At 53.0% G+C, this 24,720-nt stretch overlaps 3 protein-coding genes and 1 long non-coding RNA gene across 13 annotated transcripts in view; 2 read left to right on the forward strand and 2 right to left on the reverse strand.

Moving 5' to 3' along the window:
• SLC25A42 (solute carrier family 25 member 42) overlaps nt 1-356 on the reverse strand; it is a 28,418-nt gene extending 28,062 nt beyond the window's left edge. For all 3 annotated transcript variants that reach the window (XR_010024662.1, XM_063112174.1, XM_063112173.1), the window contains exon 1: nt 295-356. The gene's annotated coding sequence lies outside the window, so the exon portion shown is untranslated. The remainder of the gene's footprint in view (nt 1-294) is intronic.
• Nucleotides 202-2,962, forward strand: LOC134388850 (uncharacterized). The gene is made up of 2 exons (XR_010024663.1): nt 202-493; nt 2,287-2,962. It is a non-coding gene; the product is annotated as an uncharacterized LOC134388850 (long non-coding RNA).
• A 2,238-nt stretch (nt 2,963-5,200) lies between these two features.
• On the reverse strand, nt 5,201-23,677 carry ARMC6 (armadillo repeat containing 6). Of its 4 annotated transcripts, none has more exons than XM_063109477.1 (9): nt 23,352-23,677; nt 18,408-18,592; nt 16,481-16,619; nt 15,333-15,415; nt 10,302-10,875; nt 8,516-8,661; nt 7,644-7,775; nt 7,169-7,306; nt 5,201-5,811 (listed from the first exon to the last, which is right to left on the reverse strand). In XM_063109477.1, the coding sequence occupies exons 3-9, from the start codon at nt 16,599-16,601 to the stop codon at nt 5,599-5,601; spliced, it is 1,407 nt and encodes a 468-aa protein (XP_062965547.1). In that variant the 5' UTR covers nt 16,602-16,619; nt 18,408-18,592; nt 23,352-23,677; the 3' UTR covers nt 5,201-5,598. The 4 variants fall into 4 exon arrangements, with proteins under 4 accessions (XP_062965547.1, XP_062965548.1, XP_062965549.1 ...); XM_063109478.1 differs by lacking the exon at nt 23,352-23,677 and adding an exon at nt 22,949-23,340; XM_063109479.1 differs by lacking the exon at nt 18,408-18,592.
• SUGP2 (SURP and G-patch domain containing 2) overlaps nt 23,436-24,720 on the forward strand; it is a 33,151-nt gene continuing 31,866 nt past the window's right edge. For 3 of the 5 annotated variants that reach the window (XR_010024575.1, XM_063109473.1, XM_063109475.1), the window contains exon 1: nt 23,788-23,865. The gene's annotated coding sequence lies outside the window, so the exon portion shown is untranslated. Of the gene's footprint in view, nt 23,512-23,787; nt 23,892-24,720 lie in introns of those variants that run through there. The other 2 variants (XM_063109476.1, XM_063109474.1) reach the window with 2 other exon arrangements.

Consider the following 24,720-nt stretch of genomic DNA (forward strand, 5'->3'; position numbering starts at 1 on the left):
CTCGAGTGCATGGGGGACGTCAGTGAGGGGACAGTCTCGAGTGCGTGGGAGGACGTCATGAGGAGACACGGAATCAGTCGTGCGCGGACTTCGAGTGAGTGGTTCAGACCCGGCTGCGGCCCGGGGGCAACAGCCCGGGTGGGGGGTGCGGGGCGGGGGTGGCCTTTCACCTCTCGTGCCCCGCCGCGCCGCTGTCACTCCCTGCCCGGCTCGCTCCCGCCCCAGAGTCGCCTCGGCTCGGCCGACGGGCGCAGTCCCAGCTCCTGCGCCCCCGGCGCCCCCCTCGCCCCTCACCAGCTCGGACGCGTAGTCGTCGTCGCCGCCGCCGCCACCTCTAGCCGTCGCGGCCCCGCCTCGCTCTCCTCTAGCGCGCGCCGCGGGAGGGGTCTACGCCGCGCTCCGATTGGCTGCTCTCTGGCCAATCGGCGCTGGGGGCGGCAGAGATTGGCGAGCATGAAGTGCACGGGCTGTCCTTGGAGCCAATGGCTGACAGGTAGGGGCGGGTCTACTGGGAGAGGCTCAGGGTCCCTCGGGGGGTCCCGCGGGGTTCTAGGGACCAGGAGGCGAGGGCCTGAAAGCGGGCAAGGATTGGAGGCCTGGCAGAAAACGGGCGGCCCGGCAGACCAATTGCTGGGGGACGAGGGCGGGGCTCCGAGGGGGTTGGCGAGACGGGCGGGGCTGGGGCGACAGGAGCGGAGGGCGTATCCCGCAGGGCGATGAGGATTGGTTGCAAGGCCGAAAACGGGCAGGCCCGGCGGCCAGTCGGAGTGGCCATGGGCAGGGCGTGCAAGGTGCAGTGTGGCTCCCCGCGCGCGGCTGCCCGGGGTGCCCGGGGTGGCCTCCGCCCCTCCCTCCCCTCCCCGCGAACGACACGGACAGGGAAGGAATAGATCGGAGGTCCCCAGGCCGCCTGTGCAGCCGGGCGGTGTGAGGACGGGACAGTCATCCGCCGTGTGACTTTCTGGAAATGTCCTGACTTCTGAGTCCAAGCTTTCTCGCCCACGGATCCAGGAACACCCTGTGGATTAACTGGGTCACGGCCACACCCGTGAGGTCACAGCGACATCAGAGCACAGAGAGGTCAAGATCCTTGCTCGGGTCACCCAGCGCTTCAGGGGTCTGCCTGGGTGTGTAGTCGAGAGGGGCCTGTTTTCTGCAAAGGGAGTGAGGCAGAGTCAGAGAACAGCCACCGGAGCCCGAGGGACCCGGGCTCTCATTCATCTGGCCCACCGCACGACCCTGGACAGAACACTTGTTAGCCTCAGGTTCCTCATCTGAAAGAGGGAAAAAATGACTCCCACACCTTGATCTTTCCTCCCTGGGACAGCTCTCCCTGGAGAATTTATATCCCAGGTTCCGCTTTAACCTTCTGCTGAAAGCATTCGACTCTCAGCAGGTCACATTTGGCCTGGGAGCCTCTGCTTCTCCTTGAAGTGTGGTTCACGGGGATGTTTTGCAGACAGATGCCAGCAATTAGGGGGGAGACACCAGCAGTCCGGTGCTTGGCTGTGTCATGGACATTTACCCAGAGCCCACCCTGATCTCTGACTCACCAGATGCACTCCCTTAATCTTCAGGGCGGAAAGGATTACAAATGTTCCCAGATACCAGCTCTTATTTCCTCTAAGTGCAGGCTGGAGTTGGTGGAGATCAAATTCACAACCAGCAGTCTTGGGAGGGAGCAAGGCTGAGCTAGACCTTAATAAGAGCTCACATTTCAGGGCTGTGCCCCCGCCCCCCAAGTGATTGATCTACAACTGTTCACGACATAGGGAGGACATAACCACGTTTTACAGCCTTGGATGTCACTAGCCCAAGGCCACCATCTGGCTCCTGATATTCCCCCCTGGACCTCCTCTCCCATACCTCCCACCAGTGGTTTGCTTCCCTGCAACTTCCAGACCCTGGCCCCCATTCTGCCCTCTGGAGAAGAGGAAGCTGAGGTCTCTTAAACACCTACTGGTATCAGGTCCTGGCTGGGCTGGGCACATCCCCAGTGCCATCTCATGAGCTCAATTCCAGGTGGGGGTGATGGGGCCCACTTTGCAGATGAGAAAACTGAGCTTTTCACAGCAAGTGTTCCTTGGCAAAAGGGCCCAGGGCTGGGTTCGAATCCCTGCTTTTTACTTACTAGCCACAGGACCTTCAGCAAGTGAACAAAACTCCCTGCCTCAGTTGATGGGAGCATTAATGAAATGGAAACAAAATGCTTACAGTGGCTTGGTCCACAGTAATGTTGGTGACGGACATACTGTTCTCTGGGCTCACTTCCCTCTTTGTACATAGTGCTTCATGGACACAGACCAACTATGCACGGGACTGCCACCTGAAGAGGGAGTTATCTACGCCAGAGGAGCCCCTACTCCCATCACACCTGCCAGGCCCTGGAAGGGAGGTAATGAAGCTCCTGGAAGGTCTCACATTGCTCCCAGGGACAGTGCCAACTGCGGCAAGGGTCGGGCACTGGCCCAGCTCTGGCTGCCTCTCCCAGTGGTACCCGAGGTGCTGGATGTGCTCTGGCTTCTGCTCACTCATCAGCAGGCTGGCGCCAGACAACTTCCCTGCCGCCTTCCCACAATGGCAAGCAGTGCTCCTTGGCAGCAGCAAGACACCCCCACCATGGGCACCTGTCAGAGCACAGGAAGGTTGCCCAGGATCTCAGCTCCTGTGCATTGGCCTGGTTGGCCCTGGGGAGGACCCTGCCTCTCTGACTCCATTTCCTGTACCTCTCGGAGATCCCAGGAATCATCTGACATGATGGCCATGAGCCAGGCCTGGGCACAGTGTCAGGGCCTAATCAACGGAGGTTAGAAAGACATTTGCCTCAAGGTCAGGTTAGGAACGTTGACAAAAGACGAGGGGCATAGAGGAGGGCCAAGCTGGGGTCTCACCACTCTGTGCCCCTTCAATGCACTGACTCTATTTCTTATCTGGAAAATAAGAGATGTATTCACAATTAAAAGGCAACAGTGTTTCTTTCCCAAGACCTGGGGCCCATCTCTGGCTGGAGGGAGATTCCTGAACATAACAGTGATGACAGCCAAGCCTGAATGGGGTCGAGGTAGTCCCACTCACCCTCCCGAGGCTCAGAGAGGTTGGGCTACTAGCCCAAGAGCACACGGCAGTGGAGGCATGGCCCAGATGTGCTTGCACCACCCTTACAGTGGTTCCCCTTAAGCCCACGCCTTGATGTCATTGACAAGGACGCCAAGTGCTCCTCAGAAGAGGGGGAGCTGTAAGCAGGCCTTACTGGGGGTCATGGCTGTGCACAGTTACAGACCCAGCCAGTATTCAGATGAGGAGGCTGAGGCTCACAGAGGGGAGGCAACGTGACTATGGCTGCTGAGCAGGGATAGGAACCCAGGCTGCCGACCCCCATGAAATGTGGGGTCTTCTGATAGGTGTGGGACTGTACCCAGCCCAGGGCTGTCCAGACATGCTCTGAGCTGCAGGCACTGAAGACACGCATTTCCTCAGGCTAAGGTGGGAAGGGCTGATATGGGGAGCCACCCCTTCCTGAAGAAGCCTGCGCTGGCCTGGAGCCCAGGGGAGGATGCTAGGGCTGCAGGGCAGAGGCCTTCCCTCCAACCACACTGCTGAATAATGTAGTCTTCCATTTATTCAGCAAGGAGACAGGAGCCTGCCTGCAGAGAGCTCACAGGTGGCGGGGGCAGACAAACAGGAGAGTATACAGACAGGTGACATCACATGGGAACAGAGGGCAGAGACAGAGCACACAGGGTGATGTGACAAGGGTCTCCCTGAGCAAGCAATGTGTGAGCTGAGACCTGGTGCTGGGGAGGTGGCCACAGGGAGAGCTGTGGGAAGGGTGCTACAGGCAGAGGGCACAGCCTTTGCAAAGGCCCTGGGGTGGGAAGGCTAAACAGTGGGTAAAGAGCCACAGGGAAGATGAGGGTGGAAGGTGGGTGGGGCCTCGGCCACACTGGGCCTGTGAGGTGTGAAGTCCAGTTTGGTTTTATGTGGAGACAATAGGGAGCCAGGGGCAGACTGAGAGCAAGGCTGGGGCAAGAATTATAGGGCTGGCCCCCAGGCTTCCCCATGAACCCACCCCTATGTGACAGATGAGCAGATGCCTGAGGACTGCCCAAGGTCACACATGTGGCTGACCCAGAAGTCAAGTCAGGGCAGCTTGGGACAGGCATATCCGCCCAAATCCTGGGGAGTCCCCAAAGAGGCGGGGCAGGACTGGGTGACTGGGTCTGAGATTCGTGTCGGCCCTGCTGAACTGGCAGGGCTCACCCTGCTAGGGGCAGGGGAGATTTGGGCACCACGGGGAGGTGGAACCAGGGTATTGGAAACCAGGAGCCTTCTGAGAAAGGACTGGCGCTGAGGTCAAGGACTGAGTTCAGCCCTGCTAGGGCTAGGGGAGGCCTGTGACAAGTGGGGGGTGTGGCTCTGAGAAAGGACAGGCCTCTGAGGTGTGGGCAGTAGAGTTCGGGTGCCCACCAGGGGTCCCGAAGTTGCCCTGACCCCAGTTGGCCCGGGCAAGACGTATGTGCAGCCTAGTAACCACAGTGTGGTCTCTGTGTGAATTTGGAGCAGGAGAGCTGGGGTTTGCAGTGCCACAGCTGTCCAGGGTCCCCCAGAACACTTGGGAGACAGGGTGGGCAACAGGGGCAGTGCAATGATGCCCATCCCACAGAGGGGGAAACTGAGGCTCAGAAAGGGGAGGTGGGCTACCTGAGCCATGCAGCAAGCAAGGAACTCAGCACAGCTGGGCGGGGTCTGTGCAGGGTGGTCCTTCTTGGGTGACCGAGGTGAAGCTGGCAATGGCTTTGGTTGGACCCAAGAGTGCTGGGTGCTTTCTGTGTGGCCAGCCTGCTCCAACACCCCTCGGAGGGGGAAATATCACCCACACTGCACCCTGTTTTATGGAGGATCAAACAGGTTCAGATAGATCATGTCACTTGCTCAAGGCTACAGAGTGGAAGGTGCATGCTGAAACTTCCAACCCCCCCAAGGTGGTGCGCACTCAAGAAACAGTGACCTTGAGCATGGCTGCAGCTGCCTGCCTATCTGAAGGTGACAGCAGATCATATACCTCAGGCTGCTCCCCGAACTCCCTTTTACTTTCTTCAGAGACCCCACAGCCTCCCCAGATTTCCATCCCTTCCCGTACTCTGAGGCCACTGGCTGCAGCTGCCCATGCCCAGCAGAGCTACAGAACAGAGCCCTCCAGTGTTTGTCCAGTGTCTTTTATTACCAGGCACCACGGCGGGCCCGGGACCCCCATGAGACAGACAAGCCTTAGTCCCCAGCCCTTGGCCAGGGGCTGCCAAATTTCAGATAGGACAGTGGGCAGTGGGGTGTGCCTTCTACCCCTTATGGTATGAAAGGGCACAGTGGGGGTGGGGAAGGACAGTGATGTCCATGCAGCCAGCTGGAGAGGGATGGCTACTTTCTGCTGTGTAGACACCCCCAGTAATATTCCCCTCCCCGCAGCCTTTACCTGATGCCTGTCAAAAACCTCTCACTATGCGGGGACAGGCTGCAGAAGGTAGAGTGCCAGGACATGGATCTCCCCCATTCTCGAGTCACACGACTCACCCAGAGTCACAGCCCAAATTGAGCCTCGGGTCACGGTGCCAGGTCACCCTTCTGGCCCGTCCACAGCTCACGGAGCTCGACATGGCAGCCCAGGTCCCGCAGGGCGGCCTTGGCCACGTCCTCACAGTCGCGGTGGGCTGCGCGGGCCTGCGTGATGAGCCCCTCAGCCCCCAGGTCCAGGATGGGCTGTGAGAAGGCCTGGCTGCGGGCCACCAGGTTGCGGATTAGCATGCAGGCCTGTTTCTGGAGGAGACAGTGGCTGTGAGCTGGCGAGTGAGGCCTTGAAGTGGGGTCCACTCTGATCTTGGGGTCCTCATCACAACAGGATGGGATGATGATGACGGTGGCTGACATTTAGCGGGCACCTATGCTGTACTAGGCTAGACCCATCTCCCTGCTTCACCCTCTCAGCAGCCCCTGGAGATAGGGCTAATCCTCCCATCTCCTAGGCAAGAAAACTGAGACTCAGGGGCTGATTCCACAGGTGTGGGACTCTCGGCATCAGAGCGGGTGAGTGGCAACGTGAGGTTCCCTGAGTCTCACATGGAGATGGGGCAGGGGCCTGGAGAAGGGGTAGCAAGGCCATGGGAAGAGGAGGGTTGTGCATGGGGTTCATCTGTCAACTGTATCATTACTTGTTTGGTAGATATTTGTGCCCGGCATATCTGCTGTATGTGGGTGCAGGATGCTGTCGTGAACCACTCCAATGCGACTTTCACCACCAGCAGGAGAGCAGATGAGAAGCATGTGAGGAGTGAGGGGCTGCCCAGCCAGGGTGGTCAGGAGTGACGAGGTGATGGGCCAGCCAAGGGGATGGTGTTCCAGAGTGGGGACCAGTGAGAGCAAAGGCCCCCCTGTGGGACTAAGCCTGGTGTGCCTAAGGATCTTGTGCTGGTGGGGGCAGGTGGGGAGCACTCTATGGCTGCAGGGAGGGGTCTGGGTTCAGGCAGTGGTGTGCATGGCCAGCGATATGTGGACAGTGTGTTCCACACCCAGAACTCAGACTAGCAGCCTGAGGAGGGGCTGGGAACTTTGCAAAAATCCCTGGCAGGGCCAAGCCCGGGGCGAACTCGGGAGAGTGCGGCACTGGGAGCGCAGCGACGCTCCCGCCGCGGGTTCGGATCCTATATAGGAATGACCAGTGCACTCACTGACTGAGTGCCGGTCACGAAAAAGACAAAAAAAAAAAAAAAAAAAAATCCCTGGCAGATCCCATCTGTGCTTCACACATCTCCTCCTCCCCAGATCCCTCTAAGGGGTGGTTAGAAAAGGAGAAGATGAAATGCAGGAAAAGCAAAGAGATAGGAGAGGAGACAGCCTGGGCAGAGCTGAGCACATTTTGGAAGATGGGAAGGAAGGAGACCCACCAGGCTTGGGCCATGGAGGGGACAGGGACAGGAAGGGGCTGTGCCCTGCCACTCACCTGCATGCAGACGTCCTGCCTCCCACGGCCCCACCCCACCCTTTGCCCACCTGCATGCTGGCCTCCTCCCCCACATCCCTTGCTCACCTGCACACAGACCTCCTGCCACCCCCACCCCTTGCCCACCTGCACACTGGCCTCCTGCCCCCCCACGGCCCTGCCCCACCCCGTGCCCACCTGCACGCCGGCCTCCTGTGGGTGTGCCTTCATGGCCTGCAGGGCTGCCAGGGCCCCGCCGCTCTCCACAATGGCCCGGCTGTTCTCTGGCTTGCGCAGGGCCAGGACGCACAGGGCTGCACAGCTCTGCTCGCACACCTATGGGGCCAGTCACAGGACAGCTGAGACACGGAGGACAGATCCCTTTGTGCCATCACAACCACCATCCCCTGGTGAGTGTCCTGGGACATCCCCTCAGCAGATCTCTGTCAGCTCGTGTGCAGTAAGGATGAGGACAATGGGGTGACAGAAACATCAGCCAAGTTCTCAGGGGTGATGAGGGCACTGGTCCCATCAGACATTCACTGGGTGTTGGCGATAACTCCAGGACACCCAGGGTCAGGCCCCGCTGGAGGAAGTGGGAAAGAGCCGCTTGCGGACGGGAAGTGAGCTGGGACTCCAGCCTCCCCCAGCCCATGTGCCCCGTGGTGGGCACCTGGGGGCTGGTCAGGTGCCGTGTCATGGCGGCCACGATGGGCTCTGTCCCACCGGCGCGGATGATGGCATCCTTCACGTCATCGTTGCCTGCAATGGCCCGCAGGGCACTGAGCACGTGCTTCACGAGGTCCTGCGTGGAGGGCATGGTGTGGTCATTCCCAGCCAGCCTTTGTTTTCCATGCTATGCTGGGCGCAAACCACTTGCTTGCTGGATTATGGGAGGGGAACTTCTTGAGCGAGGGTCTAGGGCTATTTCGATGTTTGAACAGCAGGTGCGGCCATCCTGGGGAGCGTGGGCAGCACGTGACAGCAAGGTTACTATTCAGGCTTGGGGTCAGGCCACCTGTGTCCAGGTCATGCTGTCTGGGTGACTTAATGCCCTCACCCCGTAGGGACAGAGGGGGCATGTGATTCAGGCCAGCAATCAGAGCACAGGGACCCTGGCCAGGGCTGTGGGCCCAGGTGTGCACTGACCCCACCCTGTTTTACCGATGGGGAAACTGAGGCAGTGCGGAGTAGGGCCTCACCCAAGCATCACATGCTCTGGTCAGGCTCAGCACTAGCCGACACTCCCGTCTGTTCCCCCCACTCCTAGTGGAAAATACAAAGGTGCTGAAGGACATAGTACGGGGAGTGGGTTGGTTTTGCCCCCAAACTTTAGTTCCTGCCCTCAGCTCAGCGAGGAGGAAGCTGCACTTTGGTTCTAGGGCCAGCGGACAAGGCCGGCTTGTCTGGCTGTAGCTTGTCAGGCTGGCTGCAACCCAGGGGGCAGAGCACACCGGTGGCTGCAGCCTTACCCAGGCATCAAATCCAAACCCAAACAGGCAGGTAGGGTGTGCTTCACACCCTAAGATGGCTCTGAGCCCCCACCTGGTGGTCGTTGCAGTTGGCCAGCAGGGCCACCAGGACACCGAGGCCCCCAAGGTCGACGACCTCCTGGCAGAACTCATTGCGGATGGCCAGGCGGGACAAGGTGCTGCAGAGCTCGCTCAGGACACCAGGGTTGTTGGGGAATACTGCAGGGAGGGAGGAAGACACAGTTTGGGGGAGGAAGGCAGTGGCCCTGGGATTGGTGTGGATTCTACCCCACCAGGGGAGCCCAGCCCCTCTGCCTTCCAGAGTGGCCACCTGCACCAGGGAGGCCCAAGGGCTCACAGGGCGCTGCTGGCTGCCTGGGCCTGCAGTGCCCCCTGCTGGGAAGACTTGTCCCCTGCCTCTCCCCGCCCATGCCCCAAATAAATTCCAGACCAACTAATGGTCTCACCTAAAAAAAGAAAACCATACTCACGCTAAAATAAAACATGGAAACTATTTTTGTGATCTTGGGATGAGAATGACTTTTCTAAGTGCAACCAGAAACCCAGAATCCATAGAGGGACACGTGGACCGAGGTGACGTGGGCAAAACTGCACACAAGTGTCACAGACAAAGCTCAGAGCCATCGCACTGGGGAGCAGATGCCTGCAGTGACGCCACCAGCGTGAATATCCATAATTTATATAGAACTCTGCAATGGTCAGTTGGTGTGTCCATGTGGCCAGGCTGTAGCCCCCAGTGATTCCATCCAACACTAATCTGTGTGTGCCGTGGAGGTTTCTGCCAGTGTGGATACTATCCATGACCTGTTGCCTTAAAGTAAAGGACATAACCTTGGACACCATGGATAGGCCTCATCCAAGGTGAGGGAAAAAGCCTTAAGAGGGAAACCGAGGGTTTTTTGAGAAGGAAGATGCTCCGTCTGGGGACCACCTGTCTCCAGCCTGCCTGTAGATTGCAGACTAGCCAGCCCACAGTCACGTGAACCCATTCCTTACAAAAAAATCTCTTTGTATATACATATCTCACTAGTTCTGTCTAGCTGGTAGGAGCCTAACAGATTCAAGCTCCTATAAATAAATAGGAAAGACGCAAACTGCCTCTTAGAAAATAAAGCAGTCAGACTTCACAGATGGCCAGGACTGGTTTTAAGCCTCTCTGCAGGTATAGAGGGGAGACTGAGGCAGGTCTGCCTCCCTGGCAGACAGAGTTGGAATCCCATGCACAGGCCTGGCCACGGGTTCAGAGCCACAGGGCAGGCAGAAAAGGGGAGCTCAACTGTCTAGCACCTTCTGTGTGCTGGATGTTAGTCAGGCATTCTCTGGTGAGTGTGGCGGGCGGGGTGGGGATGTGGGGTAGACAAAGGTCAATATTGTGACCTCCTGCATCTGGTTCATACTGGTCACCCTAGAGTCAAGCACATGTACATACATGGGAATTTGTGGCCAAATATGATCAAAAGTATAAACCTCCAGCTGGGACCAGCCACGGTGAATACAAGCCAGACTCCCCCCTTCCTCTTACTCCCCTCTGGGGAGCACCCCATTCCCCACCCTCAGTCCATGTGGTTGGACACAGTGAGCCACCTCCCCAGATGGCTCTGGAGATGGCATGGGAACTGCTCCTGGCCAATGAGCACTGGTCTGGAATTCTCCTGGAACCACTGGGGAGAGTTAGCACACTTTTCCACCAGGGCTGCTATGTGGATGGGACTAGGACGAGAGGCAAGTGGAGCCTGGAGCCAGTCATGCCTGAAGCCGTCCTCAGCCCGGCTCTCACTCTTGCCACAGCTTGCCTGCCCACCTTGCTTTTGCCAGCTCATATCCACCCACACTCCTACCTTTGGCGGCCTCAATGAGCACCTTCAACCCTCTGTTCTCCTGCACGATCATCTTGGCGTGGTCATGGGCATGGCCAAAGGGCACACGGATGTCGTCGTCAAAGGTCATGACACGCAGGGCCCAGCAGGCCTCCCTGACCACATCAGCGCTGTGGCTGTGCCGGGTGATGGCACCAGTCAGCAGGGGGAGCACACCAGCCTTCACCAGGCCCTGCCGATTCCGCTCATGCTTCAGGCAGGTGTGGCGCACGCAGCGGATCCCAGAGCAGGTCACGTCAGCAACATCAGCGTTCTGGACCAGTGTGGCCACCAGTAGCTGCAGGCCCTGAGCGTCCAGGAGGTCTGGCTGGCCATCGATCAGCAATGACAGGGCATTGAGGGCCTGGAGCAGAAGGCCCTGGTGGCCCACAGCAGCCAGCTTCCAGGCGGCAAGGATGATGGGGTAAGCCCCCTTCTGGGCTGCCAGGAAGTGGCAGGCCTTGTCCTGTTTGCACTGGTTGCAGAAGTGGGCAAGGTGTGCCGACACCTCCTGAAGATGACAGCAGGCTACGGACTCCTGCAGGTACTCCAGGATCTGGGAGACAGGACAGAGACCTCAGTGTCAGCTCAGCCCAGACACGGAACCCAGGGCCACACAGCAAGTGTCTGCCCCCCTCAGGGTTCCCTCCCGAGATATGGCCTGTGGCAGAAGCAATGTGGGTCTAGTTCCAATTGTGGCAGCTTCCACACCTGTGCTTTTAGGAGCCTTGAACTTCAGCAGCCACGTTGTGGGAGGCAGGAGGGGGGGTCTAATGATCTCAGTGTCCCTGCCAAGCAGCTGCATACAGGATGCACACATATTAAACATTCCAGCCTCACTGCCGTTGAGGAAGAGGCCCAAAGTGAGACCAGCAGAAGAGCCATCCAGCTGATCCCAGTCAAGCAGGCAGAATTATAAGAAACAATAAAATGGCTATTATTTGGGATTGTTACTCAGCCATAACTAACTGACATACACGTCAACAGTCATCTCTCTAAGAATAAAGAAAGCCACTGTGGTCAGGCCTGCTTAATGCTGGATATCTCCCTCTTGTCTCTCATTTATTCCACATTTACCGAGGACCTGCCAAATGAAACCATGCCATACAGAGTTGATTTACCCAAATTCAACTCAGAGCCATTGGGGAAAAAATAATGAGAGAAAACAATCTGAACAGAGCAGACCAGTCCAGCTGCCATTCAACAGGACATCAGGATGTGCCTCAGCACAAACCAAAGATGAATCTGCGTGCCTGGAGCTACGGAAACTATCAGCCTAAATGGCTTTGATTTGGCCTCAACTGTCATGATAGGGCAAGATGCCTATCAGCCAACCCTCACTGAGTGCAGATTTTTGGACCTAACTAAGCATATGTTGTGATGCAACAGAATATTAAAAAATAAGTTAACACCAGAGCTGGAATAGACATTTCTCCAAAGAAGACACACAAATGGCCACTAAACACATGAAAAGATGCTCAACATCACTAATCATTAGGAAAATGCAAATCTAAACTATAATGAGACACCACCCCACACCCATTAAAACATTAAAATGGCTACTATATACTGGCTGGTTAGCTCAGTTGGTGAGAGCGTGGTGCTGATAACACCAAGGTCTGGAATTCGACCCCTGTACCGGCCAGCTAAAAAAAAAAAAGGCTACTATTTTTAAAAAGCCCCAAAAGCAGAAAATAACAAGTATTGGTGGGAATGTAAAAAAATGGTGTAGTCACTGTGGAAAACAATCTGGCAGTTCCTCAAAAAATTAAACGTAGAATTATCCAGCAACTCTACTTCTGGGTATATACCCAAAAGAATGGAAAGTAGGGTCTTGAAGAGATACTTGTACATCCATGGTCACAGCAGCGTTAGTCACAATAGCCAAAAGGTGGAAGCAACTGAGTGTCCATTGGTAGAAAAACAGATAAACAAAATGTAAACAACAAAATGGAAGATCTGCACAATGGAATATTATTCAGCCTTAAAAAGGGAGGAAATTCAAATAGATGCTACAACACAAATGAACCTTGAGGGCACTAAGCTAAGAGAAAAATGAAGTCAGTCACAAAAAGACAAACACTGTATGATTCCACTTACATGAAGTCCTCAGAGTTGTCACATTCATAGGGACAGAAAGCAGAACAGTGGTTGCCAAGGACTAGGGGGGGAGTGTTATTGTTTAATGAGGACAGTTTCTGTTCTGTAAGATGGAAAGTTCTGGAGATGGGTGGTGGTGATGGCTGTACAACACTGTGAATGTGCTTAATGCCACTGAACCGTATACTCAGAAATAGTTAAGGTAGTAAGTTTTGTCATGAATATTTTACCACAATTAAAAACACACACACACACACAGGGTGTGGCATTTTAGCAAGAACCCTGCAAGAAACTTGAATATCTTGTGATCGAAGTGCCTTTGAGGACACACAGTACTGGAGTTACAAATACTGTGCCAGCAAGGATGGTTGCTAAAGTGGAGGTGGCAGAGACAGCTGCATTCTACCTGTGACAATTTTGCATAGTGATCAGCTGTTCTGGTCATGATAGGGGCTGTATCCACTGACCCCAGGGGTCATTCACTCTCTGTGTCTGACACCTTTCACTTAGCAACTTCCCACAAATCACAGTGACTTAGCTCACTTTCTACTTGGAGACTTTGCATACTTCATCTTGGTTTCATTTCTACAAGTCTTTTTACAACAAATTTTATGACTCTAGCAGCTTCATTTCAAAAGGTATCACAAAGTTGAATTTTTCTCCCTTGACAGATAAGCATTTTTCACAAATCTGAGCCAAGACCCACAAGCAGAGGTCAGTGTGCCACGGGACATTTGAGAAGAGGGATGGTCCAGTTGAGAGGTAAGAACAGGTAAGAACAGGGCTGAGAGGATGCAAACCCCAGTGTCTGGTGGGATGGATGAGACAGGAACTTTCGGACTCTATGATAAATGCTTGAGTGTTGCTCAAATCTTTTACGAACACGCAGGGAGCTTCCTGTATTGCAGGAAGAAGACAGTAGAGTCTTTCAGCTCCTGGCTTCCCTGGAAGAGGGACTTGGATCTGGGTCCCAGCTCTGTTCCTCACTGGCTGTGACCTTTGCTGGGTCATTGAAACTTGGGAAGCCTCAGATTTCTCAGCAACAAAACGGGCTAGTCACAAAATGGGCTAAGCAAAATGGTGCAGCCTCTATGGAAAATGGTATGGAGGTTCCTCAAACAATTGCAGATAGATCTACCATATGACCCAGCTATCCCACTGCTGGGAATATATCCAGAGGAATGGAAATCATCAAGTCGAAGGTATACCTGTTCCCCAATGTTCATTGCAGCACTCTTTACAATAGCCAAGAGTTGGAACCAGCCCAAATGTCCATCATCGGATGAGTGGATATGGAAAATGTGGTATATCTACATAATGGAATACTACTCAGCTATAAAAAAGAATGAAATACTGCCATTTGCAACAACATGGATGGACCTTGAGAGAATTATATTAAGTGAAACAAGTCAGGCACAGAAAGAGAAATACCACATGTTCTCACTTATTGGTGGGAGATAAAAATAAATAAATTCACACACACACACACACACACAAAAACCGGGGGGGAGAAGAAGACATAACAATTATAATTCCTTGAAGTTGACACGACAAGCATACAGAAAGGTCATTGTTGGGTGGGAGGGGGGAGAAGGAGGAGGGAGGGAGGTTTCGGTAATGGGCCACAATAATCAACCACATTGTATATCGACAAAATAAAATAAAATAAAATAAAATAAAAAGAATTTAGCACAAGCCTGAGCACTTAAGAAATACAAACACAGAGCTGGCCGGTTAGCTCAGTTGGTTAGAGTGTGGTTCTGGGTTTGACTCCTGGACCAGCCAGCTGCCAAAAAACAAAAAAAATACGTACTTAAGCAGTAACGGCTAAAGACTACTGTTATTGAGATCCTTCATATATAAAGAGCATCTACAAATCAATAAGGTGAAAAACTCAGTATAAAAATAGCCACAGGACAAACTCATTTTAACTGCAATCATCCTTACTAGCAAACAAAGGAAAGAAAAAAAGGGCAATTTTCATAAGACCTCTGCAGGACAGGAGATGACAGGACAAGAGGGGAGTAAGCCTTGCCTTAGGCAGCGCTGGGTGCACACCCAGGTCTGTTTCCTCCAACCTCCTCTTCTTATTTATTTATTTTTTTAAAAGATGACCGGTAAGGGGATCCTAACCCCTGGCCTTGGTGTTGTCAGCACCACACTCTGTCAAGTGAGCCACGGGCCAGCCCTCAACCTCCTCTTCTAATCACTACACTCCCTGGATTCCAGATGAGTCATTTTTTTCTTTTTGGATTTCAATTTCCCCATTTATAAAATGGAGATAATAACCCCAACCTTGAAAGTGTTTTTAGGAGAATAACTGAAACAGCAGGAAGAAAGCACCCTGCACAGAACTGGCCCACAATGGGTTTTCAACAAACACTAGACCCTTCCTCTGTTTTACTAAGTTTGAGGGATGACCTTAAGGAAGGCATTTAACCTCTGTGTCATTGGAGAGGTGAGTGCAGGCTCCCAGCCTCTACTTCCCCATCACTAAGTCAGGGGTGACTTTAAGTGCTAAGGGGACCAACTGTAGCATGCCTGTACATAGCTGGTGCTCAATAAATGACATCCTTACCATCACCCCACTCTTTTTTCCTGTGATTCCTGTTCATTGCTCCCTGGGAGGCCAGAGAGGTTCTCCTGTGGTGGCCTCAATCCTGGGCTTCCAGCACCAGGCACAACCAAGAGCAGGCCATCCGCTCTGATGTTAGCCCATGTGTGCATATGGAGCTTGGCAGACCCCCGAGAAGCAGTGCCACCCTCTGCCATGAACTCAGGGAGACCTGGCTGCAAGTGCAAGCTTGCCTGTGCACACTGGGCAGGATGCTGGCCTTCAGAGCCTGCGTTCTGCCATTTGGGAAACAGGGAAGATGTGGCATGGGACCCGCCTCGTGGGCCACCTGGTCCTACCTGCAGCACTTCGTGTGTGGGCTCTTGGTGTCCATCTGCAGAGACTTTAGGTGCCATCTTTACAATGTTGCTCAGATCGACCCCTGCGGGAGGGAGGGTGGGGTCACAAAACAGGTGACAGGTGTTATCCCCACGGACCTGCCAGAATTACACCTATGTTCCTTCTGCTGTGACACCCCCATCTGGAAGCTTTCCAGGGGTGTGCCCAGCTCCCCACCCCAGCGGGGCCCAGCAGCCACATCCACACAGGGGTTTTGCTTATTGGCCTGGGCCAGCCAATGGGAGTCAAGCAGTAGCGTGACCCTGCTAAGCAAGGCTGCACTGCCACACGCTGTCTCTGTGCTGAGGTGGCACAAGGTGGACTGAGAAGTGGGTCCCCCCATCTTTCTCCCTCCGAGCTCTCATCCTTCCCAGCTCTCGCTGCCTCCTTGCCATCCTAGCACCCCCATGGGAAGCCCTCACTGTGCCAGACACTTCTGGTCACCCCACCAGTCCCTGTCTGGGGTCTACATCCCCCTCTGCTCAGAAGGCCGACCTCTGACCCCTGAGGCTGGACCTCCAGTTCCCTTGCCCTCTGGCTTGACCGGGCTTGTCCACTACAGAGCTGGGCCTGAGATCAGAGGGCAGGAGGAAGAGAGTGGGTTGCTCGTTCTCAGCTCCCTGCCTCTACCTGAGGGCCCTGTGCCTCCCAGGTGACCCTTGCCCGGAGCTCCTGCTCCCTGCCATGGCCCTTGGTGTCCCCAAACCCTGCCCACACCATGGCAAACAGCCCCCTCATAACCACTCTCCTCCACGGCCTGGTTTGGGCATGCCACTTGCTCACACAGGCTGGTTACTGACACCCCCTCTTGCTACCCTGAGCTCAAGCAGGAAGTCAGGAGGCCCTATGTCCTGGGCCAGGGTCAGGGAAAGCCTCTCAAGGAAGTGACAATTAAAATGAGACCTGCTAGAAGAATCTGGTTTCATAAATGTCTGGGTGAGGTGGAGGCAAGGGGAGGGGGGGCATGAGCGAAGTAGGAGCAGAGCAGGGAGGGGACAGGGCCCGTGGGCACCCAGCTTCCATACCAGGTGTGATGGGGCCAGCAGGGACCTCCCATGACTCTCACATCTAAGAGCTGAGGATGGCAGGTAAGGGCACGCTGCCCTACCTTGCGATTCAAACTGCTCTATGGCCTCTTTCACGGCATCTTCTGGCCCCATTTCAAACTCCTCGATGTTCTCACGCACTACCATGTCGAAGGTCTCCTGGGAGATGCCCCTGGAGGCCATCTTCACCGACAGATGAGCCTGAGGAGTCAGGGCGAGAGGATAGCTTTGTCAAGGGCAAGAGGGCAACTGCAGGAAAACACCATGTACCAGGGGTGTACCAGCATCTACCAGGGGTCGGGGGTCCTGCTATCACCCCCCGGAAAAATTCTTACCATTAGATCACAGGAAAGGGTGATATCCCAATATCCCTAGAGCTTCTAAAAGTGTACGGGCCGGCCCGTGGCTCACTCGGGAGAGTGCGGTGTTGAGAATACCAAGGCCCCGGGTTCGGATCCCATATAGGGATGGCCGGTTGGCTCGCTGGCTTAGCGTGGTGCTGACAACACCAAGTCAAGGGTTAAGATCCCCTTACCGGTCATCTTTTAAAAAAAAAAAAATAAATAAATAAAATAAAAGTGTAGAAGGGGGCATGTGGTTTACTACATTTTATCTAGGAAAGAAGAGGGCTGGCCGGTTAGGTCAGTTGGTTAGAGTACAGCCTTGTAACACCAGGGTCAAGGGTATGGATCCCTGTACCGGCCAGCCGCCAAAAAGAAGCAAAAAAAACAAGCAAACTATATCTAAAAAAGAGGATCATTAATCTAATGTATGTCCTTATAGTAAAAAATATATATATAATAATCACATTATTTTATTACAGTTATATATTATCTTATGTATGATTACATAAGACAAGATTGTGTTATAACAGTACACTATTATTTTAATAATAAAAATTTCAAAATAAACAATATAATAAATAAATAAAAAGAGAGGCTAAAACAAAAAACAATGAAAGCTGTTAACCTGGTAGAGAACAGGACAGGAATAGAGGCTGGATTATTTGCTCTGAATGTATCTTGTATCTTGTTTTATGGGTTTGGATTTTGGAACCATGTAAATGCTTTACATAACTAGGAAAATACAAAACCAAAATAAAAATAAGAGCAATCCCTAAAAATCAATAGCAAAATGAAATCGATGAATTTAACAGTGTATCTACACCAACAGAATCATTTTACATGATTTTAAAATGCAGTGATATGACTGTATATTCTTATCGGTATATTCCCTAAGGATGGTATGAGCTGCAAAAGAAAATCTTCAACAGTTTTTAATAATCATGTTTTTGGAAATGTTATTAATAATGTTGTTGTTGTTGTTATTATTATTATTATTATTTTGGTGGCTGGTACAGGGACTGAACCCTGACCTTGGTGTTACCAGCCTCACACTCTAAATAACTGAGCTCACCAGCCAGCCCCCAATATTAGTAATGTTATTCTGAAACTATTATAGATATAGCAAATAAGTAATAATGTGTCTATCATTAGGAACCAGCATAAAAGAAACAAGATTCCAACATCACACAATAAAAGAAGCAAAAAACTCAGAACTCCATATAATGAACAATACTGTACTGTACACTTGAAATTTGCTAAAAGGGCAGATTTTTTTTTTGGTGGCTGGCTGGTACGAGGATCCAAACCTTTGACCTGAGTGTTATAACACTGTGCTCTAACTGAGCTAGGTGGGCAGCCCATAAGAGGGTAGATCTTAAGTGTTGTTACCACAAAAGAAAATGGTAACTATGTGAGGCAATGGATACATTACTTAGCTCGATTGTGGTAAATATTTCACAATGTATACATATATGAAAGCGTCAAGTTATACAACTTAAATATTTACAATATATTTCTACAATAGGAGGGTACTTCAAAAAGTTCACAGATTCATATTATTTTTTAATTCTATTTTCTATGAACTTTTTGAAGTATCCTTGTATATACTCATGAAATATAAAAATATATCAAATATAGACCATACCTCAATAAACTTGGAAAAAAGTCTCAGAACTCCTCAGGCCAGCCCGTGGCTCACTCGGGAGAGTGTAGTGCTGATAACACCAAGGCCACGGGTTCAGATCCTATATAGGGATGGCCGGTTCGCTCACTGGTTGAGCGTGGTGCTGACAACACCAAGCCAAGGGTTAAGATCTCCTTACCAGTCATCTTAAAAAAAAAAAAAAAAAAAAAAAAAAATCTCAGAACTCCTCAATTTGAACTGAATATATCAATATGAACTCATGACATATTGCTCTTAAGCAAACAAAAACTCAATTTTCTAGTAATCACAAATTAAAATGCCTAGAGGAAATGACAATACAGTAGCACTGAGCACCCTGCACACCAAATATGGTCCCTAAATACCATTTCCCACACATACAAAGAGTGAGGGCTTATTGAGGAATGGCCAGTTCCAGGTCCTGGCAGGCCAGGGCCTAGAGGAGCCAGGGGCATCTTATGAGACCAGAAAGCAAGGAAGTCCCTAAGGGGCACCAGCTAGCTAAATATGGCACAAGCAAGCATTTAAAAAAAACAATCCAATAGATATCAAAATAAGAATCTGTGGATTCACAATAATACTAAAACAAACCCAGCTCATTATTCTAACCCTTTTTTTTTCTTTTTTTGGCAGCTGGCCGGTATGGGGATCCAAACCCTTGACCTTGGTGTTAAACACCACACTCTAACCAACTGAGCTAACTGGCCAGCCCCAGCTCATTTGTTCAAAAACTGGCAAATCAAAAATTCAGCACATTTATTGTCTCCCGTGTACAAATAGGTCCCAGGTTGTATGGAGAGGATGAGGTAACTTCTGACTCCAGCTGACTGGCCAAGACAGGATGTGTCTAGATAACAATTCCCACAGGCTGCAGAACCATCAGGTGCAAAACTGATGGGGAAAGTGATGAGGGGTAGACAGGAACTGAGTCCACTGCTTGACCTCATGTCATCAAAAGAGAAACCGACAACGCTTGCCTCCTGGCCAAGAACAAAATGCACCAGTGAAGTCACTGTGCCAAGAACTCAAACCCAAATCTGACCATGCATCCAGAGGTACTTTGTGCTATGATGGAATATTCTATATCTGCGCCATCCAGTATGGCAGCCACCAGCCCCATGAGGCTATGAAGCAGCTGATGTGTAGCTAGTGGGGCTGAGAAACTGGATGTGTACTTTTATTTAATTTTACTTCACTTTAATGTAAATTGCCATGTGTGATGAGTGGTTACGGTATTGACAGTGTAGCTCTAAAGCTAACGAGTTGTAGAACTAACAGCACCATTGGGGATGTGATCTGTAAAATCCCAAGTGGTGAGAGGAACCTCGATTATAGGCCAAACACCCAGGGTTTTCAACAGATAAATCGCAAGAACGAAGAAAAGGAAGGGAGTCCATTAACTGGTGAACAGATAAACACAACGTGGTCCATCCATGCACAGGAATATTACACAGCCAAAGACAGGAATGAAGCTCTGACACACACTGAAACATGGATGAACCTCGAAAACACTATGCTGAATGAAAGAAGCCAGACACCAAAGGCCACAGATTGCATGACTCCACTTACATGAAATGTCCAGAACAGGCACATCCATAGAAACAGACAGCAGATTGGGGTTGTCAGGGGCTGGGGGAGGGGAGTGGGGAGTGATTGCTGATGGGGACGGGGTTACCTTTTGCGGAGATAAAAATGTTCTTGAATTAGACAGTGGTGATGGTTGCACAACTTTGTGAAGATACTTGAAATCATTAAATAGTACAGTTCAAATGGGTGAATATTACGGTATGTAAATTACAGCTCAATTTTTCAAAGTACTATTCTGTTTAAAAACAAAAAACAAATAAAACCCAGTGCAGGCAGGGGAACTTATGGGCAGTTAGACAACCCGTCAACCTTGGGCAGTGACTTCCCCTCTGGAGTTGCGGGCAGATCATAGAGTTAAATGAGACAAAACCCTCAGCAAAAATGGCGATTCCCTTCGTAATTCTAATTCTTGTTCAGCCCTACAGCTGGTCTCAACTATAAGGTCTTCACTGCATGTAAGCAGATCCTTAATACCTAACATTTGGCACCCTCCCTTGATAGCAAAGGGAAGAACAGGGCTGAGGTCTAGAGCCTGAGGTTAGCAACTTTTTTCATTTTAATTATTTTAATATATCTATATTGTTTATTGCAGTAATACCAAGTTTCCATTCTGGAATTGATATTAAGTGTCCATTTAAAATACATCACTTTTTAAACTTACAGTAAAGATGCGAGGAACACAACATACTCTTTACATCTCTTCAGCAGTTGTTAACGTTTTGCCACATTTATCTATGTGTCAGAGCATGTGTGAGAGCAAGTGTGTGCACACACAGGAACACCACTTAAGAACACATTCCAGGCAGGCTGGTGGTTAGCTCAGTTGGTTAGAGCTCAGTATTATAACACCAAGGTCAAAGGTTCGGATCCCCCTATTGGCCAGCCTCCAAAAAAAAAAAAAAAAGTATGTTTTAGGCATTGGATCCCTTCCTTCCTAAAGATATCAGCATGAATCTCCCAAGAAAAAGACATTCTTACACAACGACGGAACAAATGAAATTTAACTTGGATACAATACTATTTTCTAATATATAGTCCATGACCAACTCTTTCTATTGTCCTAATAACATCCTCTAAAACAATTTTTTTTCTGGCCCTGGGTCCATTCTAGAATCACGTCTCATACAAAGTGTGTCAGACATAAAAAAGAAAAAAGAAAAAAAAAAAAAAAGGCACAGGGTACTTACTAGGACACCAGTATAAGAATCTGACAAAATTCCCAGTGTAATTTTGGGCGGTGTGCAAAACAGACCACTCCAGCCCATGCTTCTCTCTGTGGGAGGTGGCACAGGATGTCAGGATTCCATCTGTGTTCATGCAGCTGCTCACCTGCTCTGCGCACTGTGGGGGGCGGGGGCACAGGCTCCCCGCAGGCCTGTGGGACTCAAATCCCAGGCCCTCCACTTAACCTCACTGTTCTGTAATTCCCTCAAGTGCAAAAGAGGGAGAAACAATGAATCTACCTCACAAGGCAGTAGTAAAAATTCTAGCGCTTACAACAGGATTTGATTTGGTGCAGAGTCGCAGCTCAATAAACATTAGCTATTTGTTTCTTTCCTTTGTTGCTGAAGAGGCAATCCAGCGTTTATGGTGAGGTGCACGGGTTATAAGGCCATCACCCCCTCCACCTCGCTCCCCTGCAGATAGTTCACTCTTCTCCTTTCTGCCCCAGAACACTAAACCTGTTTAAGGGTTGCTAAGGATTTCCAAGGTCAAAGGAGAAGGAAAAGAGTAGGATTTTCTGTTTTGAGAGAGCTTCTCAGTGGGGAGTCTGGAGTGGCGGTGGTTGGGAACGGGATCCTAGCCAGCTCTTGGGGGCAGAAAGTTCTGGGCTAGGTGCTACAGGAGGGCCTCTGTTCCCACCTCTGCCACCAGATTTTGCTCCCACCACCCCGGCCATGTGGGACAACGGCAAGTAGCCACCTTTTCACAGAGGCACAGTCCTACAGAAGAACGTCATTATGCCTACTTTACAGATGAAGAATCTAAAGCTCAGAGAGGGGACAACCTGCTGGAGGTCAGGGGCCTGGCCGGGACCACATCGCACTATCCAGCCTCAATAACACTGCCTCCACCTGGGTCCTCTGCAGAGCTTCTGCCAATCCTTCCAGGCCACCACCTTCCCTGGTCACTCAGACAGAGCCGGTGCTCTCTGGCCTCAGGTCCCCCACCCGATTAACCTCAGTCTGCCCAATCCTGAGCTCACTGAGTTGGGGAGGTCCAGCTCTGTGCCCACCTCTGAGCAGAATCCTCCAGGGTCCCCTAGGTCTGGCAGAGGGCTGGGTAGGGGCATAAAAGTACAGATCTGGAACACGTGGGGAAGATGGTGCCCAGGTATGGTCACTTGGGAACCACCTGGGGAACATCCCAGGCCAGGAGAGGGGGTAAACTGAATTACCAGCTCTCAGGACGCATCCACGGTGTGCTGGGGGTAAAAAGGAGAGTCAGCCAGGCCCCCGGTAGGCAGCCAGTTTCCCCCTCTAAGCCAAATTCTGCTCATCAGGAAAACGGTGCCACGAGGGCCGGCCCCTGGCTCACTTGGGAGAGTGTGGTGCTGATAACACCAAGGCCACGGGTTCGGATCCCTACATAGGGATGGCCGGTTAGCTCACTTGGGAGAGCGTGGTGCTGACAACACCAAGTCAAGGGTTAAGATCCCCTTACCGGTCGTCTTAAAAAAAAAAGAAAAAGGAAAAGAAAAGAAAACGGTGCCACGGACCCCGATGACTCCCCTTCCTCCTCTGCCAGCCACACCCACTCCGGTTCAGGCACCATCCTCCCCTGCCTCGCCCTGAGCCTGTCCTCAACACAGGCCCAGAGGGAGCCTTGAAAGCAGAGGCCACCTCCCTCGTCTGCTCACGACCCTGCGGTGGCTTCCCAGACCTCTCACAGCAAAACCCAGTCTCCTTACAGCACTTCACCTACAACTTTCCCACCTGCGTTTTCCCCGCTGTTCGCGGGACACCCTTCGAAAACCACCCTGGGTAGAGCAGACCGGTTCTCCTATCTCAGCACCATCTTTATTAATTGCACAGGATTGCCTCTTCCTAGGTCGACAGCGTTCACTTATTTGCTGTACTTGCCCGTACAGTCCAGCCTCCTGACCCCCGTGGCCTAGGACCGGGCCCAACACGCCGCAGGCTCCCCGTGTTCGGGCGAATGAATAAACGAAGAAAGTGAACGGAAAGCGGGGGCCAGGAAAGCGGGGAATTTTGTTCCCTGGCGGTTTCTGTACGACTCTTTCAGTCCCCAAAGGCCGCACCACAGTCACCAGTCCGACCCCGCGGCACCCACACCCCACTCCGCGCGCGACGGGGCTCGGTGGCCGCCGCTTCTCACCAGGTCTTGGCAGCCACGAGGGGAAAGGGTGGGGCCTGCGGTTGTCAGCGGCGCGACCCGGCCCCTGACGGCCGCCGTAGGCGCGCAGGCGCAGTGGCATCGCCCTGGCTCGGCCTCCCTCAGTCTAGCTGCTGGGTAACCAAGGTGACCGCGAGCACAGGTAACGTCGAGGGGGCCACCTGGTGCGCGTCGGCAGTGTCTCTTCCGCCTTTTCTGGGCCGCTCACCGAAGCCGCCACCCCCGCCACGCATATTTTTCGCCTTGGGAGCGTCCACCCTGCAGAAGCGGGCAGCGCGCCTGCGCAAGACGGCTAGGCCGAGGCGGCCTGCACCTGCGCACAAGGGCTCGGCGGCGGCAAGAGCCTGCGCACAAGCGCTCAGCGGAGATCTGCGCCTGCGCGGCGCTGCGGAGACCGTTGGCTCATTTGCATGTCCCCGCCTCACGCGGTGGCGGTGGCGGTGGCGGTGACCGAGGAGCCTGAGGCGGGGGCGGCTGCGCACGCGGTGGGCTCGGGGTGAGGCCTGGGCCCCCGTGTCGTAGGTGGGTGGGCCCCGGAGTGGGAGACTCGGCCGCCGGCGTCCCTGGCTCCGCGATGGCGCTGCGGTATCGGCCCTCAGGCGCGGCGGCGGCGGCCCCATCCAGCCCAGCCGGCCGGGGGGGGCGGCCTGCGGCCTCTCGGGAGGGCGCCCCCTGTTCTTCGACCTCGGCGGCCGGGAGGGGCGGGCCGCGCCGCAGGGGTTCGTCGCTTCACTCCTCCATTCATTCCGCTGCGTCCGGCTGGCCCCGCGACAAGGGGGCGGAGACAGGGTAGCGAGCGCCGCATCGGGCCCTTCCCCCTTTTGAGGGGGTCGGTCCCCTCGGCAGCCCCGCTGTGAGCAGCCGTCCCCTGGATGGGGAAACGGAGGCACAGGAAGGTTGAGTTCCTTACTTGAGCCCGAGCCACCCATGGGAGAACGGGGCGCCCGGGAAGAGCGTGGGAAGGGGGCGGTGGCCGTGGGGGTGACGGCAGGGCAGGGGCTGCCGTCGTCTTGGGGTTGAGGCCTCCCGAGCGGGGTCGTGGTGGTTCGGGACACAGCCGTTGGACCGTACACGTTGCTACTTCGTCGTCTTCTGCTCCTTTTTCAGGGCTCCGTCCCCCACCAGGGCCGTTTGCAGGTTCAGGTCCAGCTGTGTGACCTTGGGGGTCACGTAGCCCAAGTCTCCCGTGTCCTCCTGTGCATAGTGTCATTCGTACAGGAGTTCTCTCTGGAGGGTTGCGAGGAGCAAGGGAGCTGACACAGGGACCTGGCACAGAGCGGTTCCTGTCACTAAATGTTGTCACTAGTCCGGAGTCCTGTGCGCCTGTCCAGAGCCTTCTCTCAGAGGGAAG

The sequence above is a fragment of the Cynocephalus volans genome, chromosome 10 (assembly GCF_027409185.1).
Source record: "Cynocephalus volans isolate mCynVol1 chromosome 10, mCynVol1.pri, whole genome shotgun sequence".
NCBI classification, from domain to species: Eukaryota; Metazoa; Chordata; class Mammalia; order Dermoptera; family Cynocephalidae; genus Cynocephalus; species Cynocephalus volans.